General features: G+C 41.2%; 1 protein-coding gene across 9 annotated transcripts in view; it reads right to left on the minus strand.

Annotated features, from left to right (window-relative positions):
• Positions 1-19,077, minus strand: part of ccdc30 (coiled-coil domain containing 30) — a 159,417-nt gene that overhangs the window by 62,080 nt on the left and 78,260 nt on the right. For 8 of the 9 annotated variants that reach the window (XM_043675691.2, XM_087980519.1, XM_043675689.2 and 5 more), the window contains 2 exons: positions 11,909-12,046; positions 6,395-6,546 (listed from right to left, as the gene is read on the minus strand). In XM_043675691.2, the coding sequence (XP_043531626.2) occupies positions 6,395-6,546; positions 11,909-12,046 (290 nt within the window). The remainder of the gene's footprint in view (positions 1-6,394; positions 6,547-11,908; positions 12,047-19,077) is intronic. The other variant, XM_043675693.2, reaches the window with a different exon arrangement.

A 19,077-nucleotide genomic window follows, 5' to 3' on the forward strand; every position in this document is an offset into this window, starting at 1 on the left:
ACAGAACATTAATGAACTGTAATGATTATAACAAGGTCAGCCAGGTAGACCGTATAGAATGTGAGTTTCCTGATTGGGGTTGTTAATCTGGTTCAATTAGGGGGCCATGACTGATAATTAAAAACAGGAGTATCAGACATCCTGACATTCTGAAAGCTGGCTCTGAGAAAGCTGGATCAGTGTCAAGGACTTTCCACATGAAAATAAAGGGTGACTTGGTGTGAAAATACTGGCCTCTGTGGAGTTATTTCAGTGATGATGAGAGAAAAGCATGCTCCTGAGGAAATTCGCTCACAATAGTTATTTTTGATTTGGGGTAAGCATTTCTGGTATCATGTTGTTATTTAGAAAGCTAGACTCACTTGAACCTGCTGTTGAAGACTGGGGCCCCCGTATGTGTAAAGAAAGTGTTACTTTTTCCAGGCAAATGACATTCAGGCAGATAAAAAGCAACAGGTAATTCTCCTGACAGCTTGTGGTCCCGCAACGTTTTTGATTATTAGAAGCTTAATTTTCCCTAGGCACCAGTTACTAAAAGCTTTCAAGAGTTGATGGATTTAGTTAAGGAATTTTATGAGCCCAAGCCTCCTCTAATTCTGAGATGCTATTGTTTTACTTGCCAATTTAAGAACCAGGGGAATCAGTATCAGGACTTTCGACGAGAGTAAGACAAAGCATATGACTTTGGCTTAGCCCCTACTGAGAAGCTGAGAGACCGATTGGTATGTGCGATTAATGATATAACTATGCAAAAGCCCCTACTAGCTGAAGCCCAACTAGACTTCAAATTGGCATTACAACTCACTATATCAATGGAAAATGCAAAACTGGAGCAAATGAATTGCAGGGTATTCCGTGTGAGCGTAGCCTTACTCAAGACATATCCTGATCAGAGGGACTCTAGATCAGCCCACAGCAAAACCTCAAAACAAAGTCAAACCTTCCCAAACAGTTAGAATTTTCTTTACGATCCGGATCAGCAAGGCCATTGTTGTTGCTGCCGGTATGCAGAAACGAGACAGCAAAAAAGTCCCACTTGACCTAAAAAACTCCTAGGCCAGTATCCAGAAGAGTGCACACCCTGGAATGTCCACCTACATCTGGTTAAAATTGCTTAGCAACATCCAAATCAGAACCAATCAAAACAAATATTTGATTAAATGGTCAGCCAGTTCTAATGGAGGTCGATACTAGTGTGGAAGTTTCAATGATTGCAGAATCAGTCTTTAACAAAATTTGCTCTGTACGCCAACCCTTAAATTTATGCAAGACCTTGGCTAGACTGAGCACCTATATCAGAGAACATTTACAGATTAAGGTAACAACTTCAGTTCCGGAGAAACAGCCAGTTCAGTTACTACTGATTATAGTAAAAGGCTTGGGCCCAAGCTGGATGGGGCAAAAATGGTTGAGAAATATTCACCAAGATTGGTTCAACATTTTTCCATTAGAAAATGGCTGTCTGAGTGAAGTCTGAATGAAATACCCAAGAGTTTTTCAGGGAGGTCTAACAACTATCAAAGCATGTTGACCAGGCAGCAATTCCACAATTTTGCAAGGCCCGCCCAGTGCCATTTACTATATGGGTAAAAGGAGAGGCAGAAATCAGAAGGCTGGAAAGCGAAGAAATCATTATATCTGTCCAGCTGGTAGAATGGGCAGCACCAGTCATACCAATTGTGATGTCCGACAGTTGGATTGCCTTTATGGGGATTTTAAACAAGCAGTAAACCATTTTTCACAATTGCATAAATACCCAATCCCTCAAATATAGAGGACTTATACGTAAAGCTGGCAGGGGGCTGTCCTTCACAAAGCTGGACATGATTCATGCATACTTGCTAATGTGGTTAGATGTGTATTCCCAGAGGTATTCTACAATTAATACCCTAAGTGGCAGTCTTGTATATTGATACAAACCCTTGTGGGTATCATCAGCATGTGCAGTTTTTCAGTGGACGATAGAGAACATTTTACAAGGTCTGACACCAGGTCACCATTTATCTAGATAACATACTAACATATTGGAAGACAATAAGAGCACTTAGAGAACTTGTATATCGTCAATTGACATTTCTCTTGGGTGGGCGTACGCTTTAAAAGATAGAAATGTGTGTTCCAGACACCCCAAGTGACCCACTTGGGCTACAGAGTTGATAAGACTGGGTTGCACCTATTGGAAGGTAAAGTGAGGGCAATCAAAGGTGCCCTGGCTCCCTCTGACCTCCACCCTGGCACCTTTGCATCTTGAAAAAGGGTCAATGTTAGAAATGGTCACATAGCCAAACCATAGCTTCTATGGAAGTGAAGAAACAGCTATCATCGTCTAAGGTGTTGGCACAATTTGGTCCCAAGTGACATCTAATATAAACATGCGATGCCTTCCAGTTCAGCATTGGGGTAGCATTAGTGCATAGATAACCTATTGGGAGAGGAACCCCCAATAGCGTATGCCTCCAGGACTTTAGCTAATGCAGAGCATAAATACACCCAGATAGAGAAGGAAGGTTTACCAGTCATATTTGGAGTAGGAAGTTCCACCAATATCTTTACACACATAAATTTCTAATAATAACAGACCCCAAACCTGGCTAGGTCTACTTAAAGAGGACAAGGCAGTGCCGCCAACAGCTTCAGGCCAAATTTAATAGTGGGCTCTAATACTAAGTGCATATAATTACAAATCGGAACATCATGCGGAGGCCAAGTAACAAATGCGAATGCATTAAGTTGCCTCTGCCTGGCAGATACACCACTGATGTTACCGCTACTGGAAGTGTTCAAAGTGGTTTTAAATTTTCTGGACTTACTTCCAGCCACAGCTGACATTATCAGACATTGAACAAAGAAAGATTCAGCACTGGCAAACCTTAAACAGCTGGCAGTGATGGGAGAAACCAAAGGACCATCACAACTAGAACTGAAACCTTTTTGGACCCAGGGAGACCAGGTCACAGTAAAGGATGGTATATTATTGAAGGGAGCAAGAGTGATTGTCCAGAGCAGAGGTCGCTGCCAAATACTGGCTGAACTCCACCAGGATCATTTGGGATTTCCAAAATGAAGATGTTGGAGAGAAGTTATGTCTAGTGGCCAGGATTGGCTGCAGACATAGCTGCATCGGTGGGGCAATACCCAGAGTGCTAACAAAGACAAAAATTACCGCCAGCTACTCCCCCACATTTATGGGAATGCCAGGTAAACCCTGGGCTTGGTTACACATCAACTATGCGGGTCCTATCATGAGCTCAATGTTCTTAGTCATTGTTGGTGCCCACTCATAAAACATGGGGATGACAATTGAAAAACTGTATGCATCTTTTGCAATACACAAACTTCTGGAAGTGTTGATCACAGATAAGGGAACATTGTTTACCAGCAAGGATTTTGAGTATTTCCTAAAGTCGAATGGCATTTGACATATAAGGACAGCTCCATACAATCCAAGATCAAATGGTCTGGCAGAATGAGCATTCCAAACTTTGAAGGCAGGCTGAAAGAAACCTGATGAAGGGTTTATGCCCGAAACGTTGAATCTCCTGCTCCTTAGAAGCTGCCTGACCTGCTGTGCTTTTCCAGCACAACACTCTCAACTCTGATCTCCAGCATCTGCAGTCATCACTGTCTTCTCCTTAAAGAAACAGCCTACAGCTTCACTATATAAATGGGAGGGGAGTGGGGCTGGGGGGGAAGGAAGCTGAAAGTGTGATAAATAGATGGAGGTGGGGGTAATGGTGATAGGTCGGAGTGGAGGGTGGAGCAGATAGGTGGGAAAGAAGATGGACAGGTAGGACAGGTCATGAGAGCGTGCTGAGCTAGAAGGTTGGAACTGGGATGAGGTGGGGGGGGGGGGGTGAATGAGGAAACTGGTGAAATCCATATTGATGCCATGGGATTGGAGGGTCCCGAGGCGGAAGACGAGGCATTCTTCCTCCAGGCGCAAGTGATAAGGGAGTGGAATGGAGGAGGCCCAGGACCTGCATGTCCTTGGTGGAGTGGGAGAGGAAGTTGGAAGTGTTCAGCTATGGAGCGCTGGGGTCAGTTGGTGCAGGTGTCCCAGAGATGTTCTCTGAAGCGCTCTGCAAGTAGATGCATTGTAGAGGAGACCGCATCAGGAGCAATAGATACAGTAAATTACATGTGAGGAAGTGCAAGTGAAACTTTGATGGATGTGGAAGGCTCTTTTGGAGCCTTGGATGGAGGTGAGGAAGGAGGTATGTGCACAGGTTTTGCAATTCAGAAAGGTTGGCAGAACCTGTGGGTTCTCCCATCCATCAAGCTTTGAAGAAACCTCAAAATCTGAGAACGACATAATAGTGTCACTGCCTCAATGCCTTTGCCGCTTGAAGAAGAGAATGAATTTCTTTCGAGATGCTCCAGGTGCAAAAGGCGAGCTACTGTGCATTACATGCTGGTCGTATCTGAGGCAGAGTTGGAGGAACCTGCCCCAGTGCCAGAACACCCCAAGAGGAGCTACTAGAAAAAGAACTGGCCTATGTCCTTGGACTCAGAGTGGAAGGGATGTAGTGATTGTAAAGAGGTCAGCCAGATGGACCTCATAGAATAGGAGTTCCTTAATTAGATCAAATTAACAACCCCAATCAGCGATCCCTGGCTGACAGATAAAAACAGGAATGCCTGTTTTGATCACACAGCACTGTCCCTTGATGTGAAGGGCAGTGTTTGTCACTGGCCACCCGGGTGTTTTCCTATCTTCCTGGTGGTGGAATTTGAATAAAGATTCGTGCACTTTGTGTCTTTCACTGTGTCTCCCAACTGCACACACACACCATGGGTGCTGGGGATAAAATAAGCACTACCGCACTTAGGTGGTAGTGTGGGGGTTAATGAAAAAAAAAACAGGAGATATTTCTCCAAAAAAAAAATAGACTGAAAGAAAAAAAACAAAAAAAAAACAGGAATGTCACTTTGTGTCTTTCACTGTGTCTCACACCTGCACACACACAACATGGGTGCTGGGGAAAAAATAAGCACTACCGCACTTAGGTGGTAGTGTGGGGGTTAAATTATATTAAAAAAAAAGAAAGAAGAAAAAAAAACAGGAATGTAGCATTGCCCTTTTTTGTGAAGGGCACTGCTTGTCACTGGCCACTTGGGTGTTTTCCTATCTTCCTGGTGGTGGAAATTGAATAAAGATTCGTACATCTTGTGTCTCTCACTGTGTCTCACACCTGCACACACACACCATGGGTTCTGGGGAAAAATAAGCACTACCGCAGTTAGGCGGTAGTGTGGGGGTTAAAAAGGGAAAAAAAAGAAAAAAGGAAAAAAGAAGAAAAAAAATAAAGGAAGCTGGATCAGCGTGCATGCAAGGAATGTCCTCCTTGACTGTGTCTGATTGGAAGGAAGAAAAAACAGGAACGTCAGACACACTGACATTGAGAGCTGGCTCTCAGGGAGCTGGATCAGTGTCAAGGATTTTCCAAGTGTAAATAAAGGGTGACTTGGTGATGGGATACCAGCCTCTGTGGAGTTCCTTCATGAACCAGATGGATCTTTATGACAAGCGACAGACATAGACAATTTCACTGTTACTCAGACTAGCTTTTAATTCCAGATTTAGGAATTGAAACTAAATTTCACAGTTGCTGTGGTGGTATTTGAACTAATGACCTCAAAGCATTCACTTGGTCCTCTAGTTCAATGATGTTACTACAACATCTCAGTGGCCACCAACTGAAGTGTGTTATGGCAGTCATTACTGTGTCTGCTGTTTGTAGGAAAATTGCAAAGATTGGAGTAAGTAGAGTAATTTATCTATATGCAAGCATACGTTTTAAGCATTTCCAAATCATTCAGTAGAATAAACAGATTTTTGTTTTGACAATGGAAATGGACTCAAAGGATAAAGATTCCACAATTAAAGAACGACTTGTATTTTAACAGAAAAAAAACATGCTACTCTGGCATCGTGTGTGAGTGCATAATCTTCTGACAAAGATAAAAAATGCCAAGCTGACATGCATAATTCTTTATTTCTTTGCTTGCCGATAAGTGATTAATATGCCGTATGTAAAATAGATGGGGGTAGGAAGCACAGAATCCATGTTGAAAGATAATAGATAAGACAGGGGGAATAGGTGTGAAGGGGATTATTTAGTAAACAGCAGAAGATTGCTCCACATCAGGTTTTGCTAACTGATTCAGTCCATTTCATAGGAACAGCAGGCTTCTAAGTGACGGAGAACCACAGGAGAATGCTCGATTACAGTCAAGTAATTACACATCTCAACTATTTTCTTAGTAATATACTGTTAGGGGTTTAGTTCACACCTTAATTTGTAAAGAAAAAAGCTTTTTGGCTCTGGATAAGCATGGATGGTTGCCATTTTTGTATTTCTGTTTAATTCTCACCGGAGCTTACATTACTTACAATGCACTGATTTTTTCTTCCTGGAGTTTCTGTATGGTTTTCTTCAATTCGGCTATCTGGCATTGGTATTTATCTGCCATTTCTTTCCAACAGTTGTTTTGTATTCCCTGACAATTGGATATCCCTCTGTGATCCTCCAGCACCTTGTTGAGCTAAAAACAAATCATGAAGTCAAATAAATGCTTACTAATCATGACTTACAATATTTCACAGGAGCAAAAATGAATAATAAATGGAAATCCTTTTCAATTTGATGGCATGTGATAGCTTATTCATAACTTTGCATTTACCTAAATATGAAACTAAGATAGGGATAATTCTCACACAGCCAAAACAAGTTTCTAGGATCAACAATCAACTGGCATAAATTATTTCCACACTTGATCAACACAAGATGGAAATATGATTCTAATAAATAGCTAAGCACAAATTATCCTAGTATTATTAACATTCCTTCAAACATTGCAGCTTGTGTTTGCCTTGGATCAAACCTCAATATTGACAGCTGTGGTTATTGTATAGCTACACATGGACTCTCAATGTGAACAAGTGAAAGAATAATCAACAAGTCCAGCCAGACTTTGTGGGAGCAATTAAAAGTGAACATTACCACTCAGCATATCAGGCATGCACAAAGTTGTAGTCTATCATTCAGGGTTCCAATACAGGCTGCACCATAGCTCCTCCAATGATTGAAATCAAGGATTTTAACTTTCCTGCACCTACATCACTCTCACAAACTCATCAAAATGTTACACTTGCTCAACAGGGGCAACGGTGTTTCTAATATAATAAACAATAGAACAGCCACTGAAAAAGAAATTGGGGAGCACAGTTAATTAATTAATTTGTAAAAATTTAAAATGTTTTTACAAAATATTTCAGCTTCTAACTTCATCCAAAGTTCTGGATGTAGGTTTGCCTCGCTGAGCTGGAAGGTTCATGTCTGCTTTCTACTTATATGTTTGGTTTCTTTGGGTTGGTGATGTCATTTCCTGTGGTGACATTATGTCCTGTGGGTGATGTCATTTTCTGTTCTTTTTCTCAGGGAGTGGTAGATGGGGTATAACATGATGTGTTTGTTGATAGAGTTCCAATTGGAATGCCATGCCTCTAGGAATTCTCGTGCGTGTTTCTGTTTGGCTTGTCATGGAATGGATGTGTTGTCCCAGTTGAAGTGGTGTCCTTCCTCATCTGTACGCAAGGATACTAGTGAGAGAGGGTCATATTGTTTTGTGGCTAGTTGATGTTCACGTATCCTGGTGGCTAGTTTTCTGCCTGTTTGTTCAATGTAGTGTTTGTTACAGTCCTTGCATGGTATTTTGTAAATAACATTAGTTTTGCTTGTTGTCTGTATAGGGTCTTTCAAGTTCATTAGCTGTTGTTTTAGTGTGTTGGTGGGTTTGTTGGCTAACATGATGCCAAGGGGTCTGAGTAGTCTGGCAGTCATTTCCGAGATGACTTTGATGTAGGGGAGAGTGGCTAAGTTTTCCGGACACGTTTTGTCTGCTTGTTTGGGTTTGTTGCTGAGAAATCTGCAGACTCTGTTCATTGGGTACCCGTTCTTTTTGAATACACTGTATAGGTGATTTTCCTCTGCTCTGCCGTAGTTCCTCTGTGCTGCAGTGTGTGGTGGCTCGTTGGAATAATGTTCTGATGCAACTTTGTTTGTGGATGTTCGATGTGATGTGAACGTTCACAAACGAAGCTGCATCAAAAGATTATTCCAATGAGCCACCACACACTGCAGCACACAGGAACTATGTAAAGCAGAGGAAACTTACCTATACAGTGTATTCAAAAAGAATGGGTACCCAATGAACACATTCCACAGATTTCTCAGCAACAAACTCAAACAAGCAGACAAAACGTGTCCAGAAACCTTAGCCACTTTCCCCTACATGAAAGGCATCTTGGAAATGACTGACAGACCCCTTGGCATCATGGCAGCCCACAAACCCACCAACACACTAAAACAACAGCTAATGAACTTGAAAGACCCTATACAGACATCAAGCAAAACTAATGTTATTTACAAAATACCATGCTAGGACTGTAACAAACACTACATTGGACAAACAGGCAGAAAACTAGCCACCAGGATACTTGAACATCAACTAGCCACAAAACGACATGACCCACTCTCATTAGTATCCTAACATACAGATGAAGAAGGACACCACTTTGACTGGGACAACACATCCATCCTAGGACATACCAAACAGACACACATGAGAATTCCTAGAAGCATGGCATTCCAATCGAAACTCTATCAACAAACACATTGAGCTAGACCCCACCCCCTGAGAAAAAGAACAGGAAATGACATCACCACAGGAAATGACATCCCAACCCAAAGAAACCCAAACATATAAATAGAAAGCAGGAATTATCAACAGTGCTTTGCCCGGAGGCCCACTGAAGATGTTACCTAGTAGGATGACAAAATGTCTGGAAATGAACCTTCCAGCTCAGCGAGCCAACCTACATTCAGAACCTCGACCTGAGCTACAAATCTTCTCAAAACTCGCTTCATCCAAAGTATACACACCAAAACAACACTCCCAACATTCAAGGAGCTTGACACTATCCAGGACAAAGCAGCCTGCTTTATTGACACCATGTTCAGTCACTCCACCACTGATGCTCGGTCACAGCAGTGTGTAATATTTCCAAGATGCACTGCAGAAATTTGCCAAAGATCCTTAGACAACACCTTCCAAACCATGACCAATTCCATCTAGAAGGACAAGGGCAATACATACATGGGAATACCGTCACCTATAAGTTCCCTTCAAGCCATCCATCATCCTGACTTGGAAACATATATGCTTCTCTTCACAGAACATAGAAACTTACACCACAGAACAGGCCCTTTGACCCACGATTTTGTGCCGAGATTTAATCCTAATGTAAAATATCGTAAAACCTATGCACCCCTCAACTCACTGCTATCCATGTGCATGTCCAGCAGTCGCTTAAATGTCCCCAATGACTCTGCTTCCACCACCACTGCTGGTGACGCATTCCATGCATTCACAACTCTCTGTGTAAAAAACCTACCTCTGTCGTCTCCTTTATACCTTCCTCCTAATATCTTCAAACTATGACTTCTCGTACCAGTGAATCCTGCCCTGGGGGAAAAGTCTCTGGCTATTGACTCTATCTATTCCTCTCATTATTTTGTACACCTCTATCAGGTCTCCTCTCTTCCTCCTTCTCTCCAGAGAGAAAAGTCCGAGCCTATTCAACCTTTCTTCATAAGGCAAGCCCTCCAGTCCAGGCAGTATCCTGGTAAACCTTCTTTGCACCCTCTCCAAAGCCTCTGTATCTTTCCTATAGTAGGGCGACCAGAACTGGACACAATATTCCAAGTGTGGCCCCACCAGGGACTTGTAGAGCTGCAGCAAAACCTCATGGCTCTTAAACTCTATCCCCCTGTTGATGAAAGCCAAAACACCATGTGCTTTCTTAACAACCCTATCCACTTGGGTGGCAACTTTGAGGGATCTATGTACTTGCACACCCAGATCCCTCTGTTCCTCCACACTGCCAAGAATCTGTCTTTAATCCTATATTCAGCATTCGAATTCGACCGTCACTAGGTCAAAATCATGGAATTCCCTTCCCAACAACATTGTGGATTGACCTACAGCACATGGACAGCAGCAGTTCCAGAAGGCAGCTCACTACCATTTTCTCAAGGGCAAACGACTATGATTGTTAGGCTGTTGCTTAACTAGTCTGTGGAACAGCTCTCCCAATTTTGGTTTAAGTCCCCAGATATTAGTAAAGAGAACTTTTCAAGGTCGACAGAGTTGAGTTTGATGCTTTCTATGGCTGGGTAATGCCAGGTAGTCCATTGCTTTAATTCATTCCTTTTCTTAGGTTTTGTAGCAGTTTGGTACAATTAAGTAGCTTGCGAGGCCATTTCAGAAGGAGTTAAGTGATCACCACATCGCTCTGCATTTGGAGTTACATGTTCTCAGACTAGGAAATATTTCCTTCCCTAAAGGACATTAGTGAACCAGTGGATTTTCACCTGGTTGCAATTAGACTAGCTTTTAATTCTAGATTTTACTGAATTCAAATTTCACTATCTGCCATTTTGGGATTCAAATTCCCGCGGCCAGAACATTAGCCTGAAGTTTTGGATTACCAGTCCACTGATATTACCACTATGTCATTGGACTCCTCTATTAGAGGAAATAGTTTCTCTCAATCCTATTAACTTCATAATTCAAATATAAATATTCAATTAAACACCCCTTAATCTTTTGCATTCAAGGGCATAAAAGCCTTGTCTATCCAAACTATCCTCATAATCTGAGCATTTATGGTGATTATTATTATTATTGTGGAAGAGGACGACAACCTATTCAAGGTCAATAAGTCCTTCTTGATGTGTGGTGCTAAGAAAAGAAAAAAATACTCTTGTACAGGGTCAAACCACAGGTTTGCATAACCTCAAGAGTAAACTGAAATCTTATAGCCAGAGCTTCTATATGTACGCAATATGCAAGTCATATTGTCTCTTGTATTGGTGCTTTTCTTTCTCTGAGTGAAGAGAATCAACAGGACAGACAAAGGAACCAGACAGTTCCTTTCAAACAAGACAGACAAATTGTCAAGAGCCAATTTTATTTTAAATCATTCCAGTTAGTCCTTAGTCAAGCACTTAGCACAGATTTTGTTTTCCACTAGTTAACGTCAAAGGAGGGGGAGTCAGTTTTCTATTTCACTTTCATTGCCTTTCAGGCCAGAGAGGTCCCAGGTCCATTAAGGAAAAAGTCCACTGGAAAAAGCGCAAATCACAATTTAAGTGGTGACTGACAGGCTTCTCAATAAGTCATGCCACTGAGATATCCCACCGTGCCTAAAGCTGCTGATGAATTGAAGACTGACAGTCACTGTATACAGTGGCAACACAACCAATGACCAAACTGCTGGCTGAATAGCAGCTATGAAGACTGGAACCAACAAAAAGGCCAACGTCTTGGGGATTTTCTTGAATTCAAATTTATTAATTAGAGTCTTCTTCATGTATTTGCGAATTGAAAACTTATTTGGGCCACACACCTTAATTTGACTTTTTTCTCAGATCAGTCTGGGTCTAATTCAGGCTTGACGACTATATGGCTCACTCATTCTCTATACACAGCACATAATTAAAGTGTATGAGTTTGAGGTCCTATTTGGAAACCTCCCTTGATGAGACGGCATATCTTAGATATGGGTATAATGATCAGTGTGTATGATATGCATTCCTTTCACCATATGCCCATCATTTAAATATTTGTAAAATCATGAGTGAACATCTCTGCTGGAAATGCAAATTTGCAATATGTACTTCATAGTGTGGTGCACAGAGTGTTAGGAATGAATACTTCCTATGAGTTCAAAATTATCTTGGAACTATATTTGGCAAGTGTTACTGGTATTCAATACACTACTGTGACTGCCCATTGCATGATATTAAATACTGTATTAGCTGCTGCTCTTTAAGGGCTTTACCTTCTGTTCTAGAGCATTATTCTCCAATTGCATCCTTTCAAGAGCAGCATTTAATGCTTGATTCTGTTCTGCTGCTGCATGATAACTCTTCATTTCCATGCTCAGATAGTGCACTTGAGTTCTGAAAGCCTCCAGCTCCTGAAAACAGTATTAAATTTTACATGAATGCAATGTCTTTTTTATTCTTTATCTATCTCCATCTCATCCTCTCCCATCTCTTGAAGACCCCAATCCCTAATGGAGTACAGTTGCACTTGCAAATCGAGATAATAAGGTTGAGAGGACACTTGATTTCAAAAAATGTTCACCTCTGCAACATGAATGCAGAGTCCAACGGAAGTTGTTGGACTCGAGGAGTATGGTTAATTATCGCCCATTCTAGCACAGGGAGGCGGAGGGGTGGTTCTAGTGGAAAACAATAATCACCATGTTCAGTGATATCAGTTAACTCAGATCTTTTTGATTGATATGAGTCAGTTATATACATAGAGTTTAATTTTTAAAAGCAAAAATTGAATTCCTTAAAATTATTTCTCTTCAAATAGATCAATATTGACATAAATAAAACCAAGCTACAATTCATAAAATTCTGTCATTTTCTTTTCTAGAGAATATTTTCAGGCAATTCCTTGCAAAAGATTAGAGAAATGGAATTTGAGCTTTTAGCCTCTGATAGTTAGGGGGAATGTTCCTAAACTTGTATTTATGCACCTGATTTGAGACAGCAAGAGAGAGAGAGAGAGAGAGAAATACAGACATCAGTGTTGGGCCTCCATTATTTACAATTTATTACAATAACTTGAACGAGGGTAATGAATAAATGGTTGCTAAATTTGCCAATAATGCAAAGATAGGTAGGAATATAAACTACGAAGAGGTCATGGAGAGTATGCAAAAGAATATGGATAGGTCAAACATATAGGCAAAAATTTAGGCAGCAGTGCATGAAAATGTGCACTTAGAGTCATAGAGTCATAGAGATGTACAGCATGGAAACAGACCCTTCGGTCCAACCCGTCCATGCCAACCAGATATCCGAACCCAATCTAGTCCCACCTGCTAGCACCCGGCCCATATCCCTCCAAACCCTCCCTATTCATATACCCATCCAAATGCCTCTTAAATGTTGCAATTGTACCAGCCTCCACCACATCCTCTGGCAGCTCATTCCATACACGTACCACCCTCTGCATGAAAACGTTGCCCCTTAGGTCTCTTTTATATCTTTCCCCTCTTACCCTAAACCTCTAGTTTAGTTCTGTCCTCTAGTTCTGGACTCCCCGACCCCAGGGAAAAGACTTTGTCTATTTATTCTATCCATGCCCCTCATAATTTTGTAAACCTCTATAAGGTCACCCCTCAGCCTCCGACGCTCCAGGGAAAACAGCCCCAGCCTGTTCAGCCTCTCCCTGTAGCTCACATCCTCCAACCCTGGCAACATCCTTGTAAATCTTTTCTGAACCCTTTCAAGTTTCACAACATCTTTCCGATAGGAAGGAGACCAGAATTGCACGCAATATTCCTGTACAGGCCTAACCAATGTCCTGTACAGCTGCAACATGACCTCCTAACTCCTGTACTCAATACTCTGACCAATAAAGGAAAGCATACCAAACACCCTCTTCACTATACTATCTACCTGCGACTCCACTTTCAAGGAGCTATGAACCTGCACTCCAAGGTCTCTTTGTTCAGCAACACTCCCTAGGACCTTACCATTAAGTGTATTAGTCCTGCTAAGATTTGCTTTCCCAAAATGCAGCACCTCGCATTTATCTGAATTAAACTCCATTTGCCACTTCTCAGCCTTGCTTACTTTGGCAGTAAGATTAGAAAAACAGTATATTATTTGAAAGGAAAGAAATTGCAGACCTCTGAGGTACAGAGGGATTCAGATATCTCACTACATGAATCACAAGAAGTTTGTATGCAAATGCAGCAAACTACTAGAAAGGCAATTGGAATGCTGTCATTTATTGCAAGTAGAATGAGATATAAATTTAGGAATATTTTGTTCCAGTTGTACACGATAAGACCACATTTAGAGTACTGTGCACAATGTTGGTCTACTTAATTAGTAAAGACTGCAGGTGCATTGGATTCAGTTCAGAGAAGATCCACTCAACTGACTGTGGGAGAGGGTGGGAGTTTTCTGATGAAAATTGGTTGGGCAGGTTGGGCCTGCATCTGTTGGGAGTTAAGAAGATTGGCAGATGATTTTATTGAAACATTTAAGACCACGAGAGGATTTGATCGTAGATGCTAAAAGGGTGTTTCCTTTTATTTGAAGGGCTAAAAATAAGAAACATGGTGTTTAAAAGCAAGGAGTTTTAATGGGAGATGTGGAAAAACGTTTCTTCTCAAAGGCTTCGAGTCTTTCAAATACTTGGCTCTTGAAAGCAGTGAGGTGGGTCATTTATTATTTCTAAGGCAGCTTTTTGATGAACAAGAGAGTCAAAATTTATCTGAAGTAGGTCAAAAATGTGGGGGTGAGGCCACGATCAGATCAGATACAATCTTATTAAATGGCATAGCAAACTCAAGGGTTCAAATTGTCTACTTCTACTCCTAATTCTTATTATTAATCTGATGTTTTTGTTTTATGCTTCTCAATGTCCTGTCCACTAGCTCCTAATTCCCGTACAAATCAACTTCCAGCTCCTTTGAATGCCTCCATACCCCATACCACTCGACTTGGGTCCTTTAGTCTGCTCAAATCCTTTGCTATTCAACAGTGGTCTGCTCTTCTTTCCTCATCCTCCTCAGTTCTAACCATTGGCCGTTCTTCTTCCAGAGTCAAAAGTGTGGTGCTGGAAAAGCATAGCAGGTCAGGCAGCATCCGAAGAGCAGGAGAATTCATGTTTCGAGCATAAGCCCTTCATCAGGAAATCCTGATGAAGGGCTTATGCTCGAAACATCAATTCTCCTGCTCTTCGGATGCTGCCTGACCTGCTGTGCTTTTCCAGCACTGCACTCGACTCTGATCTCCAGCAGCTGCAGTCCTCACTTTCTCCCAGCTCTTCTTCCAGCCAACATGCCACTAAACAGCAGAACTCCCTCCTTCCAAAAACTTTTAAAGAGTAATCTTTTCACCTGTTCTTTCAACCCATTTCTTAATTCCATCTACTTTTCTTCCTTTCCTCTGATGGTTCCTTTTTGGTCTTCATGCACTGTAAAAAGTTGAGATGTCTTCCTACATAAAGCAGTATTGTAAAATTTTGAAACAACTATACATTGCTAAGAATTTGAGTTTGGTTCATTGGTCTTTATAAGATATACTGGACATGCTGCACTTTGTGGGGTTATTCAAATCACCACTGTTTATTCAAAAGATAAGTGAAATGGGAAGTTTGGAAACAATGACAAAGTGGAGCTTTAAAGCTGATTATGTCTTTCACACATCTTTTATTTTTAAAATTTCTGTTATATAGCTTCTCTTGCCATCTAAGCATATCATTTCTGCCCTTTAATCATTTCTTGCTTTTTGCAGGTTCTTCTATTTATTTCCAAGTCTATAGATGATGTTTCCATACTCATTATTAAATGACAACCATCTGGAATATCCTTTGGCTTGGAGGAAATGGTTATTCTCTAACTGTCAACTAACTTGTATTTCCCCAGCTGGTGCTGCTATTCTGCCAGCTGTCTCTAAAGTATTCTGTTTCTGTTTGTAATTGAACTTGAATCCATTTGCCTTCTTAATTACTTTTCTACCTGCACACTGATATTTTATGATTTATGTGCAAGAACATACAATTCTGTACTGCAACACTGCAGACTTCCTTCCATTTAAATAATATTAATAATAATAAAAGTGGATACACTCACATTTTCCTACATTATGCTTCAACTGCCAAATGTTTTCCACTTTCTTAAACTGTCCATATCTCTGAAAATTCTTTGTATCCTGCTCACAACATGCTTTTCTACCTATCTTTGTATCATCAACTAATTTGGCTTTCATACAGATTGTTCCTTTGTTTAAGTAATTAATATGTTGTAAATTACTGGAGCCCCAGCACTGATCCCTGTGGCAGTCTACTGGTTCCAGTTTTCCAATTTGAAAATTAATAATTTACCCCAACTGTCTGTTTAGTTAGTTAGCCAGCTTAATATATAGCCCCAAAATTCACATGCTGTTACCTTGTGTAGTAATATTTTTGGCTGTAACAGGCTACTCTATTTTTTTTGACGTATTTTAGGTGTTGGAGGTAATTTCCTCAAATTCCAGGAGCAGCAATTACTGTTTTATACGCTGTTGCATTGTTTTGGAACTTTGGAGAAAAAAAAGTCAAAACAACAGCACTTTTAAAGGGGAGAGGAATAGACAAAGGCAGTGCATGGTCAGGTCAGTACAAGAGAGTGAAAAGGAATTCCACACTGCTAACTGACACAGCAGTGAACCTGCACAGTTACTGCTTTTGCTGTTGAATTCATATCTCGCTGGACATCAGAGTGTATCTAGGAAAATTAACAAACAGTAAAATTCACAACTGATCTTGGAGGAACCTGTTTGGGAGAGGTCATAGCACAGATAAGTGAATAGTTTTAAGTGTGGCCTTGCTGTAAGTCTGCACTAGTGAAGGAGAGTGGGTTCTTTCTTGATTATATGTTTTATTGAGATATGTCTCTTGATTAAACTTAAAAATATAAGCCATAAATATTAAGTTAATACCTGAAGCAGTGTTTTGTAGAGGAATAAGAGGTGTTATTTTCTAGGTCTGCGGATTGGAAGAAGCAAAAATGGCTCTTAGCAGAATGATACACTCTTCTTGTCGGATGTGGGAGTTTAGGGAGAGTTTACGGGTTACTGAGAATTATATCTGGAATAAATGTTGGTTGCGAATCCTATCCGATCGAATGGATCGGATGGAGCGACAATTAGAGGCTATAAGGAATTTACAAGAGCAAAGGGGTGTGATGGATGGCCGTAATAGGAAGGGAGAAATGTCACAGATGCAGTCACATAGATGGGTTAACTGCAGGAAAGGTAAGCAAGGTAGGCAGGTAGTGCAGGAGTCTTCTGTGACTATCCCCATTTCAAACAAGTATGCTGTTTTGGAAAATGTAGGGATGATGGATTCTCTGGGGAATGCAGCACGAACAGCCAAGTTTCTGGTATCGAGACCGTTTCTAATGCAATAAGGGTTACGTTCGGGTTCCAAGAGATCAATTGTGTTAGGGGACTCTCTGGTCTGAGGCACAGACAGACGTTTCTGCAGCCAGCAGAGAAAAATCAGAATGGTGTGGTGACTCCCTGATGCCAGAATCAAGGATGTCTCCGAGAGGGTGCAAAATGTTCTCAGGGGAAAGAGGGCCCAGCAGGAGGTCATTGTACACGTTGGAACCAACGATATAGGAAGGGAAAAGGATGACATTCTGAAGGGAGAATATAGAGAGTTAGGCAGGAATTTAAAAAGGAGGTCCTCGAGTAGTAATATCTGGATTACTCCCAGTGCTACGAGCTAGTGAGGGCAGGAATAGGAGGATAGAACAGATGTTTGCATGGCTGAGGAGCTGGTATATGGGAGAAGGATTCACATTTTTTAATCATTGGAATCTCTTTTGGGGTAGAAGTGACCTGTACAAGAAGGACGGATTGCATCTAAATTGGAAGGGGACTAATATACTGACAGGGAGATTTGCTAGAGCTGCTCAGGAGGATTTAAACCAGTAAGATGGGGGAATGGGACCCAGGGAGATAGTGAGGAAAGGGATCAATCTGAGACTGGTACAGTTGAGAACAGAAGTGAGTCAAACAGTCAGGGCAGACAGGGACAAAGCAGAGAACAAGGTAGGACGATAAATTAAACTGCATTTATTTCAATGCAAGAGGCCTAATAGGGAAGACAGATGAACTCAGGATATGGTTAGGAACATGGGACTGGGATATCGTAGCAATTACAGAAACGTGGCTCAGGGATGGACAGGACTGGCAGCTTAATGTTCCAGGATACAAATGCTACCGGAAAGATAGAAAGGGAGGCAAGAGAGGAGGGCAAGTGGCATTTTTGATAAGGAATAGCATTACAGCTGTACTGAGGGAGGATAGTCCGGGAAATACATCCAGGGAAGTTATTTGTGTAGAACTGAGAAATAAGAAAAGGATGATTACCTGATTGGTATTGTATTATAGACCCCCTAATAGTCAGCGGGAAATTAAGAACAAATTTGTAAGGAGATCTCAGTTATTTGTAAGAATAATAACGTGGTTGTGGTAAGGGATTTTAACTTTCCAAACTCCAAACTGGGAGTACTATTGTGTTAAAGGTTTAGATGGAGAGGAATTTGTTAAGTATGTACAAGAAAATTGTCTGATTCAATAGGTGTATGTACCTACGAGAAAAGGTGCAAAACTTGATCTAGTCTTGGGAAATAAGGCAGGGCTGAGGTGTCAATGGGGGAGCACTTTGGGGACAGCGACCATAATTCTATTAGTTTTAAAATAGTGATGGAAAAGGATAGACCAGATCTAAAAGTTGAAGCTCGAAATTGGAGAAAGGCTGATTTTGATGGTATTAGGCATGATCTTTCAAAAGCTGATTGGGGGCAGATTTTCGCAGGTAAATGGATGGCTGGAAAATGGGAAGCCTTCAGAAATGAGATAACGAGAGTCCAGAGACAGTATATTCCTCCTGGGGTGAAAGGAAAGGCTGGTAGGTATAGGGAATGCTGAATGACTAAAGAAATTGAGGTGGAAATGTGTTGCTGGAAAAGTGCAGCAGGTCAGGCAGCATCCAGGGAACAGGAGAATCGACGTTTCGGGCATAAGCCCTTCTTCAGGAAGAAGAAGGGCTTGACAAAGAAATTGAGGGTTTGATTAAGAAAAAAGGAAGCAGATGTCCGGTATAGACAGGATAGATCGAGTGAATCCTTAGAAGAGTGTAAAGGCAGTAGGAGTATACTTACGAGGGAAACCAGGAGGGCAAAAGTGGGACATGAAATAGCTTTGGCAAATAAGTTAAGGAGAATCCAAAGGGTTTTTACAAATACATTAAGGACAAAAGGGTAACTGGGGAGAGAATAGGGCCTCTCAAAGATCAGCAAGATGACCTTTGAGTGGAGCTGCAGGAGATGGGGAAGACACTAAACGAATATTTTGCATCAGTGTTTACTGTGGAAAAGGACATCGAAGATATAGAATGTAGGAAAGTAGATGTTGACTTCTT

The sequence above is a fragment of the Chiloscyllium plagiosum genome, unplaced genomic scaffold (genome assembly GCF_037043375.1).
Source record: "Chiloscyllium plagiosum isolate Xiang-an unplaced genomic scaffold, Cpla_swu_hap1 HiC_scaffold_37, whole genome shotgun sequence".
NCBI classification, from domain to species: domain Eukaryota; kingdom Metazoa; phylum Chordata; class Chondrichthyes; order Orectolobiformes; family Hemiscylliidae; genus Chiloscyllium; species Chiloscyllium plagiosum.